This window comes from Tachyglossus aculeatus, chromosome 2 (genome assembly GCF_015852505.1).
Source record: "Tachyglossus aculeatus isolate mTacAcu1 chromosome 2, mTacAcu1.pri, whole genome shotgun sequence".
NCBI classification, from domain to species: domain Eukaryota; kingdom Metazoa; phylum Chordata; class Mammalia; order Monotremata; family Tachyglossidae; genus Tachyglossus; species Tachyglossus aculeatus.
The window spans coordinates 81,240,389-81,263,756 of NC_052067.1; the positions used below are offsets into that span (position 1 = coordinate 81,240,389).

General features: G+C 45.4%; 1 protein-coding gene across 3 annotated transcripts in view; it reads right to left on the reverse strand.

Moving 5' to 3' along the window:
- Positions 1–458: 458 nt before the first annotated feature.
- The window catches only part of PDE7B (phosphodiesterase 7B), a 457,009-nt gene continuing 434,099 nt past the window's right edge, over positions 459–23,368 (reverse strand). For all 3 annotated transcript variants that reach the window (XM_038740710.1, XM_038740716.1, XM_038740725.1), the window contains 5 exons: positions 21,279–21,370; positions 16,036–16,180; positions 14,105–14,201; positions 5,894–5,974; positions 459–4,042 (listed from right to left, as the gene is read on the reverse strand). In XM_038740710.1, the coding sequence (XP_038596638.1) occupies positions 3,792–4,042; positions 5,894–5,974; positions 14,105–14,201; positions 16,036–16,180; positions 21,279–21,370 (666 nt within the window). In that variant the 3' untranslated portion in view covers positions 459–3,791. The remainder of the gene's footprint in view (positions 4,043–5,893; positions 5,975–14,104; positions 14,202–16,035; positions 16,181–21,278; positions 21,371–23,368) is intronic.

Genomic DNA, 23,368 nt, shown 5'->3' on the forward strand with positions numbered 1-23,368 from the left:
AAGACCCAGTCATTTGTATGGTTCCTGGCCATGAAGGGGAAAGGCAGGAGGCTGAATAGCTAGAAGTGGCAATACTTATAGGTGAAGCAATGTGTAAGCATGACAGAGATTGCTGGTTGTGATGCTTTTACTTTCCCCTGCTTATTGCTGTGGCTTAGAATGGAAAATCAAGCGCTGGTTTGGATCCTGGGAGTTCTAACTTCTGTTTGTGCCGGGTTCCTTCTTTCTGTTAAAACTAATAGAGCTGTGACCTGAATAAATGGGGGAGAAGTGGGATGGCTCAGATAATGGGCATCCCAACTGCACCACGTGTCAGCCGTGGGACCTTGAGCAAGTCGCTTCACATCTCTGTGCCTATTATCTCAGGTGTAAAATGGGGTCAAAGACTGTGATCCCCATTGGAGACGTGTATCTACCCCAGCACTTGTATCTACCCCAGCACTTAATACAGTCTGATGCATAGTAAGCACGTAACAAATACCATCAAAAAAGTATTTTCTGTCACTGCCCCCATAGGGTATTTAATAAACAGAAAAGTCAAAGCTGAACAACTTGAATAGGTTTGGCTTCAAAGTCCAGTTTACGCATGAAGTTTTAGGGGAAATTTGGTGAATCTACAACTTCATAACCCAGTCCAAAATCAAGGGGTAATTTGCACTGCTTTAGAAAAGCTCCCAAGAGCAGACCAAGCTATGGATGCTCTCCAGATGACACTATTGTGGATTCCTTTTGGGATCCTGAACCTCAAGAGGGTAGGGTTCAATTCTTATCGAGTCCAACTATGGATCAGATCTGAGCCCAGGGCTATGAGTTAGCAGGAGCTTCCCAAATAATATAATATTTTGATTCTCCACAGCTGTTTCTTAGCCCTTATCTGGCTTAAGAAAGTGTCCTTTTTCAATTTTATCTTAATTTTATCTTCCGTCCACCTCCTCAACCTCTCAGCCACTAAAATAATCTCCTCAAGCAATAAAATCAAGTGTCATTCGTTTTTGATTGTCATTGGAATGATGATGGTGTGGATGAAAGAAATCAACAAATAATCTCAAAGCCCATTTTTTCTGATTGTTTCAGCTGTCTGGCAAGGTCATTTGAGAGGTGCTAATTAGCATGGAAATGCATTTGTTTGATTTCCTTTCCATTTTTCTGCCTATTGTCTGTTATGGATCAAAGTGAGTGGGTTTAATAGTCAAAAGACAGGCAGCAGAAGCAATGCAGGACATGCATAATCTACATAAGGAGTGTGTTTTGAGCTTCTTAGTATAAGAAAAAGCAACTATCTCTGTTTCATAACTTCAGAAAGAGGCCTTGGTCAAACATGAGGAAATGCTAATATTGGCTACAAATAGATGTTTTCTGGACCAGCCTCCCCTCGACCAACTCCAAGCCATAATTCCTTTTTCTAGACTCTCTTAGATACAGGCTATTCAAAGGCCTCAGGTGGGTATCTCCTGTAATCAAGCTACATTGGAGCTTTCCTTTGGGGTTTACAATCAGAAGTATCTCCAAATCTAGGCTTTTCCTTGCCCACAATAAATCCAACAGTTTCAAAGATTATGAAAAACAACCTGAATTATTCCAAGAATGCCAGTTTGTAGCCAGCCAACAGAATTGAGCTGTGGTCTCACAACTGGACTCTTTGTCTAGAAATTATATCAATTTCTTCTCTAGACTTTTGTAATCCAAAGGTCAAAACTTTTGTTCGGTCAACCGGTAGCCTCTTCTGTTACGGCACAAACCTAAACCAGTTCTCCAGCAAAGCTTCTGTTTCACTCTTTCGAGGTAATCATTTCTCTCTAATCCTGCTGTTTTTCCTAAAAGATCTTATTAATGAAAGCTTCAACCTATGAAAATGGATGCTTAAGAGAACCAAGAAAATAAGTTAGCTACTTTTAATGCGTTAAACGTGAGCATTTAAATAATGACGGACTTGACTGACACCACTGTAATCATCCTTAAAGGAAAAAAAATAGCTCTAAGTGCCCACTACTCTATCTTGAGTTGGAGTTCCTGCTACGTCTAGGAGCAGGACATAGCCAAAGAGCGGAAGGCCCCAGAACATACGAGAATCCCTCCATGGGTTGAGCTTAATGGATGGATCACATAGCTAGTCATTGGATAAAGCACAGTGGAACCAAACAGCTTAAAATTCCAGGGGCTCAGGCTAGTGAGAGCTGTAATTAATTAGCCCTGATGAACTTCATCAGCAAGCGAAAAGGCTGTCAATCACAGAATATTGCCCTTCCTTAAATAACCACAAAGCATCAAGGAGAGGGAACAAACAGCTAGGTATTTTTAGGCAATGAGGAAAACGAAACGAGTTACTCAAGACCAAAAGAATGAATCCAACACAAAGGGACCATGGGATACTGTACCAGACGAAGCACGGATTCTCTAAAACAGCTAACGTGACAAGTCACAACGGGTCCCATCTGGGTCTGCACACCGTCAGGTTCCGTAGCAAGAGTCTAACAAACACAAGCTCATCAGCTGGCATTGCTAAAATCGACTGTGTAGCATTGCTGTAACGATTACTTCAGGCTTTGGGTATGAACCCATTCGAAAGGATGCCCGGAGCCGTAGATTAAACAACATGGTCTCAAGCGGAATGCATGTGAAGTTTCAAAAGAGGAAAAGGGACAATAACAGCGACAACAAAAAGGGCCCACAATCTTCATTCTGTGGGGAGCGGGAAGATGCAAATGAAAAGACAATTCAGAAACACAGCTGTGGCGCTACAAGGGCGGTAGCTATCAGAAGATGAGAGACGGTAAAAGTTAAGGCCATTATCTGCAAACAATAGTGTATTAATAAACTCTATACCATATTTACAAACGCTTTCTCTCGTATTAAAACTAACAGTATTCTGTTCACAGTGCCATTGTTTATACAGGTAGCAATCCCGTAATACTTAAGTATCTTGGCAGGGGAATCAGTAGCGCTTTGTATTTACAGGAAATGTACACGTGTGAATATAAACATGTCGTTGAAATTGAGTCATCAAAAAAGACAGATCAGCTAACGGTGCAAAGGACTGAGCTGAGCATCACCTTCTCCACCGAGTAGATAGGAGACCCTGTTCCTCGAATCGAGAAGATGCCGGCCTCTTACCTAAAGTGGCATAAAAATTATTAACAAAATGAGCCGTCTCCTGGTCAGGTGGGTACACCGAGTAATCTCAGTCCGAGGTTTTTAGATCCATCGTCTAGTGCACGGAATAGAAAAGTTAAAAAGGGTTTATTTATTATTATCATTATCATCGTTATCAATAAAATAAAGAGGTTCTCTCTTGCTCTCTTTAGTGCCAGGCCCTTATCCGCCGAGTCCCGAATATGCTGGTGGTTTAACGTGGGGCGTAGCAGCGGGGCCAGAGACCGTGCAATAGTTGGGGCCCGTGGCCGGCTGCATATCCCAGCCTGGGCGAGTGGAACATGGACCCTGGAGTTGATCTTCCTGACTCTCCAATCTCCCCCGGGCAAGTCACTGGCCTTCTCCCGGGACCAGCAGCCTCCCACTGAATGGAGTTCCTCCTCGAACGGACTCCTGACTGGGAGGGCGGAGGGCAGAAGGTACCCGATGTACCTTGGAGAGCTGAGAGCACAACAATGAAACCCAGGAGTTGGGTGGGTCGGTAAAGGAGGGTCTCTAGAGCTCCGTCTTCCTCTTTGTTTTCCTTTTCCCACGCTTGACGGGGGTACCCACCACACCCGCGGGTTTCTCGTTCACCAGACCTGGTCCTGATTAGCCAAGGAAAGACGGCAAGGCCGTGGAAGAGACCCCGGAGCCCAGCACTAAGGGGTCTCCCCTTCCGTGAAAGTCTGCTCTTCATTTTCAGTCACTGGGCTTGAGTGGTCACCGCTGCCGCCGCCGCCATCATCGTCGCCACCCCCTCCGCCGTCGCCGCTGTGCTGTTTGTGGAGTAGACCCCTCCACTTGGCCTTGTTGCGCGTGAGGTGGCTCAGCATGTTTTCCGACAGGGGAGTGTCTCCGGTAAACTGGGCCCATTCCTCGAAGAGCGGCTCGACGATGTAAGTCATGAAACCTGGGGAAACACGAAGAGGGCCTTATCAGGACCTGGGCACCAGCTTTCTCTTGGGGTTCAGGGGTGCGGGTGTGGGGGGTGTGGTGCGCGTGTGTGTAAATTGTGACTGATAATCCAGGGCCCCGCAGTCCAAAAACTCTCTAAAATCCCCTGCCGCTCCTGAGAGGTTAATACCTTAAGAGAAACAGTGGCTACTGGATAGGCAAAAAAATGATGCTAGACACTTGCTTTGTATTTTCTGAATCTGAGCTGCACCTCTAAGGTGGATTATTATTATTATTATATTTATTAAGTGCTTACTGTGTGCCAATCACAGTTCTCAGCACTGAGATAAGTACAAGTTAATCAGGTTGGACAAAGTACCTGTCCCACATGGGGCTCACAGTCTAAGTAGAAGGCACAGTATAAACCAAGTGAAATAAGCCATAAGGCAATGATAGGAAGGCTTCTGTCTGGGTTTTATATTGTGACAAGTCCATACCTGGGCACGACTGAATGTTCTTCCTTGTCATATTTCTAAATTTATGGAGCTAAAGAGGGGTAGCTTCCTTCCCCCTCCCCCACATATATTTTGCAGGGGTAAAATGAATACGATTGAATAAATGGATACGATGAATAAATACGATTGATGATGATGAATGTTTGCCCAAAGGATTTATCCTACTTCAGAAGAGCTTTCCGTTCTCTGTCCCTTGACCCTGTTAGCCTAATGCACTGATCTTGTGGGACCCTCGATTCAGGGAAAGAGAAAGCTTTGATTGTTTTACTAGTGAAGGAGGGCAGGTGGGAAGTATTTTTATGGGAAAAGTCTACCACTAGCCCTTAGCTACTGCTTCTTTTTCTCCAATGCTGCCACTTCCAGGCATTTTGGTGTTCACATTCATTGTCATATTTAATATTTTTTGAGTGCTTATACTGTGCACTGTACTGAGTGCTTGGGAGGAAGGCAGCACACATTTTCTCCCACTATGGGGGCAGGCCTCTGACTTGCCCCTAATTTTAGCTTGTGGAGGAAAGGACTGTTTTTGGTCAAACAGGTTAGACTGAGCCGCTAGTGTATTGTACGGCCAGAGAGGTTAGGGAATTGGAAGCAGCTGCTGCTTCTGGTTAAGATGTGGTTTTGACCTCACCTGAAAATTGCCCCCAAACTGGAGCAAAGGATTTCATTCTCTCTATGTTGCTACTTCTGTTGTAAAGCATGAGGGAGGCTGGTGCCTTTAAAATGCACATTATGTTATGGTTCCCCCTTTTCTCGATACACAGTACCTTTGCTAAGCCAGCACTGCATCTCCTGGCTCTAGATAAATCACAGCTGAATCTTGTTTCCCCTGCAAATTCACTCATTTAAAGAGACTTATTAAACCTCGTGATCCCTTGACTCTTTTAAGGAGTATCATCATGGTTATTATAGTTCATTCATTCATTCAATCGTATTTATTGAGCGCTTACTGTGTGCCGAGCACTATACTAAGCGCTTGGGAATTATAAGTTGGCAACATATAGAGACGGTCCCTACCCAACAACAGGCTCACAGTCTAGAAGGGGGAGACAGGCAACAAAACAGAACATGTGGACAGGTGTCAAGTCATCAGAATGAATAGAAATAAAGCTAGATGCACATCATTAACAAAATAGAATAGTAAATATGTACAAGAAAAATAGAGTAATAAATCTGTACAAACATATATACAGGTGTTGTGGAGAGAGGAAGGAGGTAGGGCGGGGGGGTGGGGAGGAGGAGAGGAAAAAGGAGGCTCAGTCTGAGAAGGCCTAATTTTGTGTGTGTGTGTGTCACACTTCGAAAGAGAATCTCTGACCAACTACATTGAAATAAAAAAATCCATGGCTCACCTATTTGTATACTGGGTATCGTGTCCTTCTGCTGATTACAAAGAGGACTTATTTCCAATTCAAATTTCTGCTCAAGGTCACCTAAGGAAAAAGGAGAAAAAAATCAGTCTGTGAGTTTTTAGTTCCCCCACCCAGGCTTTTAAGAATCCTTCCATCTCTGATGGAGAAGCGAATTGTCGTATGAAAACAGTAGGAATCTTCTGAATTGCAGGTTCCCTCTTCAGCTCGGGGTGGAATTAACTGTGGTGCTGTGTAGCTGCCACTCCAAGCCCTGCTTGTCCAGGATCACTGAGGGGTGGGGAGGTGTTGCTTGCCAGCACCGGAATTGGCTGGACTGACATTTCTATCCTATTTATTTTATTTTGTTGGTATGTTTGGTTTTGTTCTCTGTCTCCCCCTTTTAGACTGTGAGCCCACTGTTGGGTAGGGACTGTCTCTATGTGTTGCCAATTTGTACTTCCCAAGCGCTTAGTACAGTGCTCTGCGCATAGTAAGCGCTCAATAAATACGATTGATTGATTGATTGATTGATTGAGTAGACCCTGGAAGTTCCTTAGCTTCCGTCGTGCTGCTGCTTATCTATCCAGCTCCGAGCCAAAGCCCCACTGCTGAAATTATTTCAGAGTGCAGCTTGGCCTCCGAGTCAGCTGGAAAAGGAAGCCGAAGAATTCCCCCTCCTAAAACCCCAACCCCCTCATCGGCCCCTGTAGGACCCCCAGTCGGGCCCAGATTGTCCCCTTACATCTTCCTACTGGAAGGTGGTGGCCCCTTTGAGGCTCCAGCTTCAAGCAATCTGGAGCGTCTCTTGGTTCTGGGATAAAATAAACTAGAAGAAGATGTATATTCTGGAGAAATCAATGGAAGATGTGGCTATTAATTAAGAGCAATAGGAAAGGGACAATTCAGAGCCGATGGGGAGACTTAGCCAGCCAAGACCAGAGTTTTCCAAGGTAATTGCTTTGGAACTAGTAGTGATTTTGCATCCACATGCCAGGGAGCTATTAGAATGGATTAATAGTAAACTAATTTTCTAGTAGTCTGATGCCGCATTAGGATAAGGTGGAGGATGTGGTGAAGTAAAAATTGAGGGTTGGAATAATGGCCCCCAGGATCTGGGTCCAGTGTCCACCCTCCTCAGCTAGGTGGCCAAATAATAATAATAATAACAGCATTTATTAAGTGCTTACTATGTGGAAAGCACTGTTCTAAGCACTGGGGAGTTTACAAGGTGATCAGGTTGTCCCACATGGGGCTCGAAGTCTTAATCCCCATTTTACAGATGAGGTAACTGAGGCCCAGAGAAGTTAAATGACTTGCCCAAAGTCACACTGCTGACAAGTGGCGGAGCTGGGATTTGAACCGATGACCTCTGACTCCAAAGCCTGGGCTCTTTCCACTGAGCCACGCTGCTTCCCCCAAAGAAAAAGATACTACTTACACAGCTCTTTCCCTCTACCATACCTCAGCGTGAGAAGTCTAATGGGTAGGGACCGTCTCTATACGTTGCCTATTTGTACTTCCCAAGCATTTAGTCCAGTGCTCTGCACACAGTAAGCGCTCAATAAATACAATTGAATAAATGGAGAAGCAGCGTGGCTCAACGGAAAGAGCCCGGGTTTTGGAGTCAGAGGTCATGGGTTCAAATCTCGACTTTGCCAACTGTCGGCTGTGTGACTTTGGGCAAGTCACTTAACTTCTCTGTGCCTCAGTTACCTCATCTGTAAAACGGGGATTGAGACTGTGAGCCCCCGTGGGACAACCTGATCACCTTGTAACCTCCCCAGCACTTAGAACAGTGCTTTGCACATAGTAAGCGCTTAATAAATGCCATTATTATTATTATTATGAATGAGTGAATGTAAGCTCGTTGTGGGAAGGGAATGTGTCTATTGTTGTACTCCCCCAAGATGTTAGTATGGTGCTCTGCACACAGTAAGTGCTCAATAAATACAATTGAATGAAAGTCAGGAACACAGTTGGGGGCTATGGGGTTGCACGAAACAATAATTATCTGAGGAATCAGCCAGGCCCAGACGAGGCAGGAGGACCCCGGGTTCCCGGCCAGAGGACGATGGGGAGAACAGTCTTGTAGTCTGTAGCTCCTTGTGGGCAGGGCTCATCTACATCTACTCTTTTGTACTGTGCTCTTCATCATCATCATCATCAATCGTATTTATTGAGCGCTTACTATGTGCAGAGCACTGTATTAAGCGCTTGGGAAGTACAAATTGGCAACACCTTTTAAGCACTTAGTACAGTGATCTGCACACAGCAAGCACTCAGTAAATACCATCGAGTGACTGATTGATTCTGCTATGGGGGTTTGAACTCTGCCTTTGTAGTTTTCTATTCTATTTCCAATTTAGAGTCCTGTTCCTCCTGTCTCCCTCATCTGTCCTCCTCCCCTTCCCTATTCCTCCCCTGTGACTGAGGCTGAGTCCTTAAACTTGGGGCTAACTGCAGGATGTTGAGCATGCAACTTAAAGGAGCACTGAAACTTTTTATTTTATGGTATTTGTTAAGCACTTACTATGTGCCAGACACCGTACCAAGCACTGGGGTAGATACAAGCTATGAGGTTAGGCACGGTCCCTGTCCCCCATAGGGCTCACGGTCTTAATCCCCATTTTACAGATGAGCTAACTGAGGCACAGAGAAGGGAATATGCCCACACCTTTAAGAAGATTGTAACCTTATTGTGGGCAGGAATCACGACCACCAACTCTATTGCATTGTACTTTCCCAAGCACTTAGTACAGTGCTCTGCATATAGTAAGTGCGGAATAAATACTACTGATCAATTGATTAGGTGTGAAGCCATACTGTCTGTAGAACTCATCTGAGTTTCCATTCAAGGCCCCAAAAGGCAGGTAAATCTGAACATCTGACTTTCGGTCCCAGGGGTTCCGGCAAAAAATTCAATAATAATGTGGAAGGGAGGTAGGAGGAAGTCAGTCGTATTTATTGAGCACTTACTATGTGCAGAGCTCTGTACTAAACGCTTGGGAGAGTACAATACAACAATATACAGACACATTCCTTGCCCACAGCGAGAGAGCAAGGGAGGGTGGAGAGAATGGCTCTGGGCCAGTTCTCTTACGCAGGCAGAACTCCCACAGAAGCCAAAGCTTGTGAAGGAAAGAGTCTTTGGTTTCCCTGGGAGATTTGCTTGTGGAAAGGGAATAGGACCCAGGCCTCGGTGATTACTGTTCCAGATGTTCTAGGGACAGCTGTCTCCTAGCTGTTCTTCCCTTTTTATAAGGGTAGAGCAGCATATGTTTTTGCTTCAGAAAAATCACCTCATCCATTTGCCTGCTCGGGGAGGTCTGCCCTTGAATACCTCTAAGGAATACAATTCCCTAACCTTCTCGCTAAGCCATTCCAATGTCTATACAATGCTTGCAGTCAAGGAATTTTTACTCTGTTGGAACACAATCCTTCTTTCAATTTATAGCTGATATTTTTTTGTTCTGCTCTTAATAGAGATGGTGTTTAGATAGGTGCTTTCTGATTTGAAGACTATTCTCTTTGCCTTTCAGATGGTGAAGTTCAGATATGAGTGCAATTGCGCTAGGCTGGAAAGAGCAGTGGGGGACTGGGATTGTGAGCCCGTTGTTGGGTAGGGATGGTCTCTGTTGCTGAATTGTACTTTCCAAGCACTTAGTACAGCGCTCTGCACACAGTAAGCGCTCAATAAATAGGATTGAATGAATGAATGAATGCCCCCTTCTCTTCTCTTCAGATCCTCCCCCCTGAGCTGTTTTGCCTCTAGGCCCTCTTGGCTGTCTCATAGCAGGATACTAAAGGCAAACATATCACATATCCTTTTCCCTTTGTCTATTTTCCCTGTCTTATCAGGGAGATTGGAGTATCAACTCAAGACAGGATGAAGTTGTTCCTCCCTTAGCAGGGTCAGGACCTTGCTTAACAGTGGTATTTGATCACCTGGAGAACGAAGCAGGGCCAGGAAATTGCCCAGTGGGAATTACTGCTGTCTGTCTGAAAGCATGTATCACGCATTGTGCTCTCTGATCAAGTGGGAATGCCGTACCAACCGTATATATGGAAGCCCTGTATTGAGTAGAGTTTGAGTTAGCCTTGACTAGTTGAGGAAATTCTGCCCATCAACCACTGCTCCCTACTAGCACTAGTAGAAGCACTATTGGAAGGAACTGGTGATTAATTGTACTTCCCAAGCGCTTAGTACAGTGCTCTGCACACAGTAAGCGCTCAATAAATACGATTGAATGAATGAATTAATTAATTAATGCACTCAGAACATGCCATAGTTTGTAGTATGGGACTCTGGGGAGCAGAGGAGGGAAGGGGCAATAATCTAGACTGTGGACTTTAAGTTTATTGTAGACAGGGAGCGTGTTCTGTTTATTGTTGTATTGGACCCTCCCAAGGGCTTAGTTCAATGCTCTGCATACCACCAGCGCTCAATAAATACGATTGAATTGAATAGTAGAAACAACCTGTATCTGATTTACCTGCTTGAACATGAAGCAAAGTCCCTGAAGTTTTCATCGACAGGAACCAGAGTCTTTAGCACCACAAGTAATCAGTTAATGAATCAATGGTATTTACTGAGCGCTTACTATGAGCAGAGCATTGTACTGAGCTTCTGGGAGAATACCATGCAACACAGTTAGCAGACACTTTCCCTGCCCACCAAGAGCTTATCAGGGTGGCACATTTGCCTCCTTTGGTCACGATCCTCTGGGATTTTCTGCTCCTCAAGATAGGGGTTTTCTGGCTCTTTGTAACAGAGGCACTGCACCTGCGGTTTTTGATCATTCTGCCTGATTGACGCTCTGATTCTAGAATGCCTGAATTACCTCCATTGCCAGAGGAGGCCCAGAGCTTGACACTATTAACAGCTCTTACAATCCTGAGGGCTCACAGAGAAGGCACAAACAAAGCCTGAAGAAAACTTGCACGGACTAACTTAGGGGAACAAAGACCACACCCGATCAGAATCCTTCCCTGCTACCTCTTTAATTTCCACCTGAATATTCTCTCCCAATGCTAATCACTTCATTCATTCATTCAATTGTATTTATGGAGCGCTTACTGTGTGCAGGGCACTGGACTAAGTGCTTGGGAAGTACAAGTTGGCAACACACAGAGACGGTCCCTATCCAACAATGGGTTCACAGTCTAGAAGGGGGAGACAGACAACAAAACAGAACATGTAGACAGGTGTCAATATTGTCAGAACAAATAGAATTAAAGCTACGTGCACATCATTAACAAAATAAACAGAACAGTAAATATGTTACAAGTAAAATAAAGAGTATTAAATCTGTACAAATATATATACAGGTGCTGTGGGGAGGGGAAGGAGGTAGGGCGGGGGGGATGGGGATGAGAAGAGGAAAAAGGGGTCTCAGTCTGGGAAGGCCTCCTGGAGGAGGTGAGCTCTCAGTAAGGCTTTGAAGGGAGGAAGACAGCTTGGCAGATGTGTGGAGGGAGGGCATTCCAGGCCAGGGGAAGGCCATGGGCTGGGGTCTGATGGCGGGACAGGCAAGAAAGAGGTACAGTGAGGAGGTTAGTGGCAGAGGAGCGGAGAGTGCAGGCTGGGCTGGAGAAGAAGAGAAGGGAGGTGAGGTAGGAGGGGACGAGGTGATGGACAGCCTTGAAGCCGACAATGAGGAGTTTTTGTTTGATTTGTAGGTTGACAGGCAGCCACTGGAGATTTTTGAGGAACACTTACTATGTGCAGAGCAATGTACTAAGTCCTTGGAAGAGTACAACAGAATTAGCAGACACGTCCTCTGCACATAATGAGCTTATAGTCTAGAGGAGGAGACAGACTTTAATATGAATAAATAGGTAATTTATAATATATAATTTAAAGATATGTACACAAGTGCTATAGGGTTGGGGGTCGCGTGAATTCGTTCGTTCATTCAATCAAATGTCCAAAAGGCACAGATCCAAGTACACTGACGACGCAGAAGAGGGAGTGAGCTGGGGAAAAGTGGGCTTAATTGGGGAAGGCCTCTTGGAGAAGATGCGACCTTAATAATGATTTAAAAGTGGGGATAGTGGTGGTCTAGTGTATATGGAGGGGGAAGGAATTCCAGGCTAGGGGGAGGTTGTGGGAAAGGGGTCCGTGGTGAGACAGTCAAGATCAGGGCACAGTGGGTAAGCTGGCATTAGAGCTCACCTCCTCCAGGAGGCCTTCCCAGACTGAGCCCCTTCCTTCCTCTCCCCCTCGCCCCCCTCTCCATCCCCCCATCTTACCTCCTTCCCTTCCCCACAGCACCTGTATATATGTATATATGCTTGTACATATTTATTACTCTATTTATTTATTTATTTATTTTACTTGTACATATCTATCCTATTTATTTTATTTTGTTAGTATGGTTTTATTCTCTGTCTCCCCCTTTTAGACTGTGAGCTCACTGTTGGGTAGGGACTGTCTCTATATGTTGCCAATTTGTACTTCCCAAGCGCTTAGTACAGTGCTCTGCACATAGTAAGCGCTCAATAAATACGATTGATTGATTGATTAGAGAAGCTCGGCTATAGTGAGGTGAGGTAGGATGAGGCAAGTTGATTGAGGGCTTTAAAGTCAACTGGCAGGAGTTTCTGTTTGATGCCGAGGTGGATGGGCAGCCACTGAGGAGTAGGAAGACATGGACTAAACGTTTTTGTTGATAAATGATCCATGCAGCAGAGTGAACTGTGGATTGGAGTGGGGAGATAGAGGAGGCAGAGAGATCAGTGACGGAGGAGGCAGGTAGTCAAGACGGGATAGGATAAGTGCTCGGATCAGCATGGTAGCAGTTTGGGATGGTGAGGAAAGGGCGGATTTTAGCAATGTTGTGAATATAGAACTGATAAGAGAGATGAGTCAAGATAATGCCTCAAAATCTCTCTACCCCATCGAGTCGGAAACATGCTTGAAACTTGTTGACATCCATCTTTTAATTGTTTTTTTCAGGGCAGTAGGTAGATGGGTTATGAGTTGGGTTATGAGAAGCAGCGTGGCTCAGTGGAAAGAGCACAGGCTTGGGAGTCAGAGGTCATGGGTTCTAATCCCAGCTCTGCCACTTGTCAGCTGGGTGACTTTGGGCAAGTCACTTCACTTCTCTGTGCCTCAGTTCCCTCATCTGGAAAATGGGGATTAAGTCTGTGAGCCCCCCTTGGGACAACTTGGTCACCTTGTAGCCTCCCCAGTGCTTAGAACAGTGCTTTGCACATAGTAAGCACTTAATAAGTGCCATCATTATTATTATTATTATTACGGGTAGTCTTGGTTGCCACATTATTCAGGCCTGCCAGGCTTCCCAATGGGCTAACTGTGGCCAGGAGCCATTAGAACTGAGGTCCCAGCTCATTAAAGGGAAGATCAGAGTTAGAGCGGAAAATTATTAGCATTACCTCCCACTGGCAAACAGGGAAGTCACTGAGATACTTGACTAATCTTATTCCCAATTTGTTGTCCCTCCTTATCTGCTGCTCTTTTTTTTCATGGTATTTGCTAAGTGCTTACTAGTGTCAAGCACTGTTCTAAATGCTGGGATAGATACAAGTTTCATCAAGTTGGACACAGTCCCTGTCACACTCTAAGTAGGAGGGTGTAGGATTGAATCCCCATTTTATGCTTGAGGAAACTGAGGCACAGAGAAGTTAAGGTACTTTCCCAAGGTCATACAGCAAGCGAGTCCCAAGCTCATGTTCTCTCCAGAAGCAGCATGGCCTAGTGGATAGAGCACGGGCTTGGGAGTTAGAAGGTCTTGGGTTCTAATCCCTGCTCAGCCACGTGCCTGCTTCTTAACCTTGGGCAAGTCACCTAACTTCTCTGTGCTTCTGTTTCCTTATCTGTAAAATGGGGATTAAGACTGTGAGCTCCATGTGGGACAGGGACTCTGTCTAGCCTAATTAGCTTAACTCTACCTCAGAGCTTAGTAACATGCCTGGCACACAGTAAGCCCTAAACAAATACCACAATCTCAACAAAAAAAAACAAACAACAACAACAACAAAAAACCCAGGCCACGCTGCTTCTCTGCTTTCTGAACCTGGAAGTCCAACCTCCTCTTCTTTATCAGCCTGCTGAAAGGAGGCATCAGAGGGAGGATTTAGGAAAACCAGAGCTGGTTGCCAAAACAAAAGCTACTGCTGTTAGTCATTTTCCACTCGGTGATGGGGACTGCCCCGGTTGAAAGGAAATAGAGATGCCGGAGCACTAACCTTGCCGGTAGAATTCCTCACAGACCCTTTCACTCCACTGCTTGCTCATCTCCCAGATCCTACAAGGATTGCAAATGTCAGCACACTTGAGTGCGATCTGGAAAGAGAAAAAAACCCAAACAAAACAGGAGCATTTTGTGGGGGAAGACAAGCCATCAATTAGCCGGTGATCTTTCAGAAGCAAATTGCTCTGGCTCTGAAGTGTTCTGAAAACCTCTGGGTCAGAGGAGGCGCCTTCCGGCCCGCCACTTGGTGCTACGCACGCTTTTTTAAAAACAAAGCTCCTCCTAAACTCACCTCTTCAGGAAACAGCACTTATTCACCGCTTTTATTGGATCGTCTACTTGTCTACTTATATCGTCGCTCCCAATAAAACACCTCTTCAGAGCCCCTGGTTGAATGAGGGGAGTTGAGAGCTCCATTTTGAGTCTGTGGAGTGGCCTGGGTAAATCCCAAGCAGCAGAAAAGGGGGAACGCGCCAGGCCAGCCCAGCCCCTCCTTCCAGCCTGGACTCCTGCTCCAGTGTCCGGATGAAGTGGGGGCTGGAGCCTGGACCTCACTTCCCCTGCGGTCTCGGTGGGTGACCTGACTTGTCCCTTTAATGATGTTTAGCTGGCAGGGCGGGGATGGGCCCCGTCTGGGTTTTGTGTGCAGACTTAAGTCGAGTCCTCATGAGTTACAGTAGTTGGGTTTCACCCTCATTATTCCTGGCGACTCCAGGACTAACTGTGATTTGGAAAACAGCTCAGGCACCCTGGCCTTACGTTGGCCCGAACCCCAGCTGTTTTCAGCTGCGTTGCCCAGCGCGCTGGCATCTTGTTTTTCCAGAACGATGGCTTCTCCAATGACCGCTGGCGTGATTATTTAATTCTGAGTTCTTAAGAGTCGATAGTACAGTTAAATAACTATCCCTCCCCACCCCCTATGCTTTGCACAGAGTAACTACATAATAAATAGCATTATTATTCCAACCCCCAGATTTTCAGATCAGGCTGGAAATAACCACGAGCCTGGATTTATTTTGGAAGCAATTCCCTGTCCTACCAGGCCCCAGGAAGTGCGGCTAAGTAGTAATGATAATAATGATGGTATTTGTTAAGCACTTACTATGTGCAAAGCACTGTTCTAATCGCTGGGGAGGTTATAAGGTGATCAGGTTGTCCCACAGGGGGCTCACAGTTTCAATCCCCATTTTACAGATGCGGTAACTGAGGCACAGAGAAGTTAAATGACTTGCCCAAAGTCACACAGCTGTCAGTTGACGGAGCTAGGATTTGAACCCATGACCTCTGACTTCAAAGCCCCTGCTCTTTCCATTGAGCCACGCTGCTTCTGGAAGAGGGGTACCAGAGGGGTGGGAGAACATGGCTAAATGGAAAAAAAATGCTCGAATCTCAGGCCTTTGGTTTTTGAGAGTGTTTTGTGCAAATAGGTTTGAGGGGAAATTGAGATAATTTCTTCCTCTTTTTGTCTTGTCCTGAGGTAAAAATAGACTTTTCCATTTGTATAGGTGCCATAATGATAGTCACTTTACCAACACATAAGTGGAGTGCCTCCTTTAGTACATGGGACAGCATGATCTCCTTAGGCAATGTGGGAACAACTAGGCAGCAATTACCATACGGAGCATTTAATACAGTGCTCTGCACACAGTAAGTGCTCAATAAATATCCCTGATGATTGATGAAGGTGACTCAGAAATTGCCGAGACACAGACTAAAAACAGTGACATTTCCCACTCTAAGAGCATTTTTGTTTTTCCTAGCCCTTGAATCTCTCTAATAAAGCCGATCACTGCCCTAATTTAAAGTGTGGGGTTAAGTCTAGCCAACTTTTTGTTAGCATGCTAACTAGCATGCTAGAAAACCACCATCTTCCAGTCTTTCCAGTGATTTCTACCCAACGAGTGTGATAGACAAGGTGTTTTTTACCTGAAGCATAAAATGCCTGTCTTGAGCATCCTCCAGTCTCAAATCCTTGTTGTCCAGATGCGCTTTTAAACGGGTCAGAAATTCATTCTGCCTGTTGATGTCTGTAGCCAGGATCAGGGAACCCAGCTGCTGTTCAATGTCCTGTCTGTGCACACGGGAAAGGAAAAACACCTTTTAGATACGTGGTTGAATCTGTCAGCAACGATGGCAGTTAAACCTCTCTCTTTCCTAAATTCTGCTGTGAGATGAGCAGAAGAAAGACCCCTTTTTCCTTTCTACAGCCAGCATATTTTGCGGGGGGGATGCAGCAGTAGAGTTTGCCCTCAAATCAGGGTTATACCACTTCCAGAAACAGGCTGAAAGAGAGGCAGGACTAGAAGCCCTTCAGAGGTTTCCCTCCTGGGTTACTATAGGGGTGAAGTCAAAGTGTTGTTGCTCCCTTCTATCCATTAGGCCAGGAGGAAAAAGTGCAGCTTCTTCTTAAACCACGGAGCGACTGTCAATCAATCAATCATATTTATTGAGCGCTTACTGTGTGCAGAGCACTGTACTAAGCACTTGGGAAGTCCAAGTTGGCAACATATAGAGACGGTCCCTACCCAACAGTGGGCTCACAGTCTAGAAGACATTATCTGGGGTAGTCTTTTACTGCCCATTAATGGGAGAGATAGTCACATAGTCAATCGTATTAATAGTGCTCTTACTGTGGGCAGAGCACTGTGCTAAGCGCTTGGGAGAGTACAGTATAACAGAGTTGATAGTCACGTTCACTGTCCACACTGAGCTGGCAGTCTAGAGGGGGAGAGAGACATGAATATAAATAAATACATTATTATTATGTATTTAAGTGTTGTGGAGCTGAGGGAGGGGTGGATAAGGGTAATAATAATAATAATGTGGGACAACCTGATCACCTTGTAACCTCCCCAGCGCTTAGAACAGTGCTTTGCATATAGTAAGTGCTTAATAAATGCCATTATTATTATTATTATTATTATGGTATTTGTTGAGCACTTACTATGTGCCAAGCACCGTTCTAAGCGCTGGGGTAGATACAAGGTAATCAGGTTGTCCCACATGGAGCTCAAAGTCTTAATCCCCGTTTTCCAGATGAGGTGACTGAGGCACAGAGAAGCTAAGTGACCTGCCCAAAGTCGCACAGCAGACAAGTGGCGGAGCTGGGATTAGAACCCACGACCTCCGACTCCCAAAGCTGTGCTCCTTCCACAAAGCCATGCTGTTTCTCTAAACCCCAGCTTACATCCCACAGATGGGTGAAAACAGAGTTGGGGGAAAATCAGGGACACAGTGTATAAATAATGTAAGAAGACTTTTTCTTATCAAGGGGAATTGAGGCAACAGTCTATTCTGAGGAGAAAATCTGCATGAAGTGGTACATGGGAATAAATGTAATAGGTCTAAATGTAAACTCCCTGAGGGCAAGGTAAGTTTTCCTTTGATACTCTCCCCCAAGTGCTTAATATAGCACTCTGCAAATGCCATTGATTCATTCCTCCTCATTTTTACCTTAACATTTTACTGCATTTTCCTTGTTTTACTCTTTGGAGAATACCCTTGTGCACAGCTGTGAGAAGCAGGTGTGGCTTAGTGGAAAGAGCACGAGCTTGGGAGTCAGAGGGCGTGGGTTCTAATCCCACTCCGCCACTTGTCTGCTGTGTGACCTTGGGCAAGCCACTTCTCTGTGCCTCAGTTACCTCACCTGGAAAATGGGGCTTAAGACTGTGAGCCCCACGTGGGACAACCTTGTATCTACCCCAGTGCTTAGAACAGTGCTTGGCATATAGTAAGCGCTTAACAAATACCATTATTATTACTACAATTGTCCTGACCTCCGGTTCCCTCCATGGTGATGTTCAGAGTAATGGTGCGTGTGTGGGGAGGGGTGGGGGGAGAAGGAGGAGAAGCAACAGGCCTGGGAGTTAGAAGACCTGGGTTCTAATCCTGACTCCTCCACTTTGCTGTGTGAGCTTGGGCAAGTCAATTCACTTCTCTGTGCCTCTGTAACCTCATCTGTAAAATGCGGATTAAGACCGTGAGCCCCATGTGGGACAAAGACTGGATCTGTCCCGATTATCTTCCATCTATCCCAGCACTTAGTACAGTGCCTGGCACGTTGTAGGCCTTTAACAAATACCATTTTTGTAAAAAAAAAAACAAACAAAAATCAAACTTCTTTAAACCCTGATTCCCTGCAGCACTAAAGGTAATGTGAGGGTCAGGCATCTTCAGGGAGACTAGAGTTTTTCCTCTCCCTGTTTGAAAGCTGTCTGCTAGTGGCGTAAACTGAACATTAAATACATCGAGTCCAATTGGAACCCATTGCAAAAGATAAATTTTAGCCCAGACTTGCTGATTCTAACTTCTTCAGAAACTAGTAGTAAGGATATAATTTCATTTATATGTCACTTATGATTGCAAGGTAACCATTAGCAGTTTTTTTATTAGGTTTGAGTTTAGAAATCCATCTTGCCGGAGGCTTTATAGCTCTGCTATATACTCTTAACAAATATTTATTATATGGGTCATGCGTGGGAGGGCTATTGCCATTTTCTAACCTAAAACATAAGATTTGGGCACAGTGCAGAATGGATTCTGAGGGGCTGGAAAACAGAGCCGTTTATTAAACTATTGCCGGGAAGCAGCGTGGCTCAGTGGAAAGAGCCCGGGCTTTGGAGTCAGAGGTCGTGGGTTCAAATCCCAGCTCTGCCCATTGTCAGCTGTGTGACTTTGGGCAAGTCACTTCACTTCTCTGGGCCTCAGTTACCTCATCTGTAAAATTGGGATGAAGACTGTGAGCCCCCCGTGGGGCAACCTGATCACCTTATAACCTCCCCAGCGCTTAGAACAGTGTTTTGCACATAGTAAGCGCTTAATAAATGCCACTATTATTATTATTATTAAAAGATTAGTGCGATCAATTCTCCAGAATATTTATACAGGACATAGATGATGCAGAGTTGGGCTTTTTAGCGCACAGTTCTTTTTTCTTCTGTTATTTAGCTTAATTGCTTCAGAGAGACTGATGACAGCATCTCAGATTTCTGAGATGAGCACTTGAGCATGTCTGGACAAGGGCCAAACCCATCAATCAATCAATCAATCGTATTTATTGAGGCTTACTGTGTGCAGCACACTGTACTAAGTGTTTGAGGGAGTACAATATATCAGAACACGTTCCCTGCCCACAACAAACTTACAGTCCACAACCGTGCATCAACCCTAGCACTCAGCACATTGTAAGCGTTCAGTGAAGCAGCATGCCCTAGTGGATAGAGCACAGACCGGGGAATCCCAAGGACCTGGGTTCTAATCCCAGCTCAGCCACTTGTCTGCTGTGTGACCTTGGACAAGTCCTTTCACTTCTCAGAGTCTCAGTTACCTCATCTGTAAAACGGGGAATAAGACTATGAGCCCCACATGGAACGAGGACTGTGTCCAACCTGATGAACTTGTATCTACACCAGCGCTTAGTACAGCGCCTGGCACATAGTAAGCGCTTAACAAATACCATTAAAAAAATACCATAATTACTCTCATCTCCCTCGGCCCCACAGAGAAGTGAAGTGTTTCTGGACTTTAGGCTGGACTAATAGACTGGCCGAGAAGATCTGTAATGTACGATGCAAAAGACTGTAAGCTTTTGTGGACAGAGAATGTGTCTACCAACTCTTTAAGACTGTGAGCCCACTGTGGGCAGGGATTGTCCCTCTTTATTGCTGGATTGTACTTTCCAAGCACTTAGTACAATGCTCTGCACACAGAAAGCGCTCAATAAATAGGATATGATGAAGGAATGAATTGAATGTACTCTACCAAGCACTTAGTACAGTGCTCTGCATATAGTATTATCCCTAACGGATTACTGCATCAGCCTCCTCTCTGATCTCCCATCCTCCTATCTCTCCCCGCTTCAGTCTATACTTCACACTGCTGCCCGGATTATCTCTGTGCAGAAACGCTCAGGGCATGTTACTCCCCTCCTCAAAAATCTCCAGTGGCTCCCAGTCAACCTATGCATCAAGCAAAAACTCCTCACTCTCGGCTTCAAAGCTGTCCATCACCTTGCCCCCTCCTACCTCACCCCCCTTCTCTCCTTCTGCAGCCCAGCCCGCACCCTCCGCTCCTCTGCCTCTAACATCCACAATGTACCTCGTTCTCGCCTGTCCCGCCGTCGACCCCCGGCCCACATCCTCCCCCTGGCCTGGAATGCCCTCCCTCCACATATCTGCCAAGCTAGCTCTCTTCCTTCCTTCAAAACCCTACTGAGAACTCACCTCCTCCAAGAGGCCTTCCCAGACTCAGCCCCCTTTTTCCTCTCCTCGTTCCCATTCCCCCGCCCTACCTCCTTCCCCTCCCCACAGCACCTGTATATATGTTTGTACAGATTTATTACTCCATTTTACTTGTACATATTTACTATTCTATTTATTTTGGTAATGATGGGCATTTAGCTTTAATTCTATTTGTTCTGACGACTTGACACCTGTCCACATGTTTTGTTTTGCTGTCTGTGTCTCCCTTCTAGACTGTGAGCCCGTTGTTGGGTAGGGTGCCGTCTCTATATGTTGCCAATTTGTACTTCCCAAGCGCTTAGTACAGTGCTCTGCACACAGCAAGTGCTCAATAAATATGACAATGAATGAATGAATAGTAAGTGTTCATTAAACGTGATTGATTTGATTCAATTCGATTAGAAAAGCCACATTACCCCCTTCCTTCCTCCCCCTTTCTCCTTTCCCTTTCCCCTGGCCCCCTCCCACTGGCAACAACAGCTGCGGCTGTGAAGCAGATCCACACAAGGTGACATCTCTCTCCATCCAGACTGTAAACTCGGTATAGGCAAGGAATGTGTCTGCTAATTCTGTTGTATCACACTCTCCCAAGCGCTTGGTACAGTGCTCTGCACATAATAAGCGCACAATGAATACCACTGATTGATTGATCCCAAAAGGTGGGGTTGTTAATCCAGTCCAGCTGCTACCTAGGGGACTGCACCAGGGACGGGAGGGAGGCACTTCAAACCGTTAGATTCCCAAAGATGTCCACTCTGTTATTGTGTGTTTAAATTAGGATTGGCTCTTGGCGAGGCAACGCATCAGGCTTCTAATTCGGTTTGGCTTTTCTGCCCGCTAAAGGTTGCTGACCCCCGGTCTAGCTCAGTGCCATTCGCTTCAAGTCTCTAGTGAAATATTGACTTTTTCTAGGGCTCCGCCGGTACTCACGTCATTTCTGGAGGCAGGTGGGCAAGGAGCCTGGATTCTCGGAGCATGCCGATGGTAGAACGCCAGTGGTGATTCTCCAGCACAGATACATTCTAGGGGGAATGAGATAAACAAGCTAAAGCAGGGGGGAGTTGACTGATATTTTACGAGATAGACCTTCCCTCCAGCTCTAGCCAGCACCGTATCAGATCATGTGTTGGAACAAACCAAGAGAAAATCACCAACTTTCTGCCCTATCAGAGGTATTCATCTCACCTAACTTGCTGCCGACCTGTTTTCCACACCCTCCTTCTATCTCTCCCTATTTGCCAAATCACTGCTCTCCCCAACTTCAAAGAGGCTTTCCCCGATTAAACCCCCTTTTCCTCTGCTCCGTCTCCCTTCTGCAGCGTCTATGCACTTGGATCTGTGGCCTTCGGGCATTTGATATTCACCCCACCCTCAGCCCCACAGCACGTATGTACATATCTATAAATTATTTATTTGTATTAATGTTTATTTCCTGTAAGCTTGTTGTGACAGGGAATGTTTCTACCATTGCTTCTAGATTGCTTCTAGAGAAGCAGCGAGGCTCAGTGGAAAGAGCACGGGCTTTGGAGTCAGAGGTCATGGGTTCAAATCCCAGCTCCGCCACATATCGGCTGTGTGACTTTGGGCAAGTCACTTAACTTTTCTGGGCCTCAGTTCCCCCATCTGTAAAATGGGGATTAAGACTGTGAGCCCCCATGGGACAACCTGATCATCTTGTAACCTCCCCAGCGCTTAGAACAGTGCTTTGAACACTCAGAACAGTTCTTCTAGACTGTGAGCCCACTGTTGGGTAGGGACCATCACTATGTGTTGCCAACTTGTACTTCCCAAGCGCTTAGTACAGTGCTCTGCACACAGTAAGCACTCAATAAATACAATTGATTTGCACATAGTAAGTGCTTAATAAATGCCATCATTATTATTATTACCAACTCTGTTGTACTGTACTCTCCTAAGAGCTTAATACACTGCTCTGCACACCTTAAGTGCTCAATACCAATGATGATGATGATGATATTTACTGAACACTCAAGGTATACAGATCGCTAAGGACTTTGTAAAAACAATACAACAGAGTCGGTACACAATTCCCCACCTGCAAGGAATCCAGCCAAGGCCTGAGGGAAGAAGGGAACTAATTTAGTTCAGCCGAGCTATGACCTCTCGATTTGGCCAGGAAGAGCAAGAGTTCAAAATGCAAATGATCTGAAAGTTATTGCATCACTTGTATGTCTCTGGTTAGCACCTTGAGCGCTTTGAATGAAAAACAGTAGCATTGGGAGGGTTTTTAAGCAAGACATATCTTAGAGTGTTCTTATAAGAATAATAATAATAATAATGGCATTTGTTAAGCACTTACTATGTGCCAAGCACTGTTCTAAACGCTGGGGGGGAAACAAGGTGATCAGGTTGTCCCACATGGGGCTCACAGTCTTAATCCTCATTTTACAGATGAGGTAACTGAGGCTCAGAGAAGTTAAGTGACTTCCCCAAGTTAAGTGACTTCTCCGCTGACAAGCGGCGGAGCCGGGATTAGAACCCATGACCTCTGACTCCCAAGCCTGTGCTCTTTCCACTGAGCCACGCTGCTTCTCTGCACATCATTCATACATTCAATCGTATTTATTGAGCACTTACTGTGTGCAGAGCACTGTACTAAGCGCTTGGGAAGTACACACATCACCGAACATCACACGCAAACAAAAAAAAGCCTAATTCTATGCTACGTCCAAGTTCTTCATTCACTCATTTCATTCAGTCATTTATTGAGTGCTTATTGTGTGCAGAGCACTGTACTAAGCACTCGGGAAAGTACAATACAACAATAAACAGTGACATTCCCTGCCCACGATGACTATTAGGACATGAAAAACAGTAGCCATCATCTTTCTTGTTTATCTAAATGCCAGGGTTGCTGCTACTCTCCACCACTGGGCCTGGGGAGAAAGGATGGGAAACCCTCCCAGAGCCCCCGTCCTCAGGGGCTCTGACCCTCATGGTGGGGAGGGGCTGGCCTGGGAAAGGAAAATTGGCCACTTTCATTCATTCATTCATTCAAT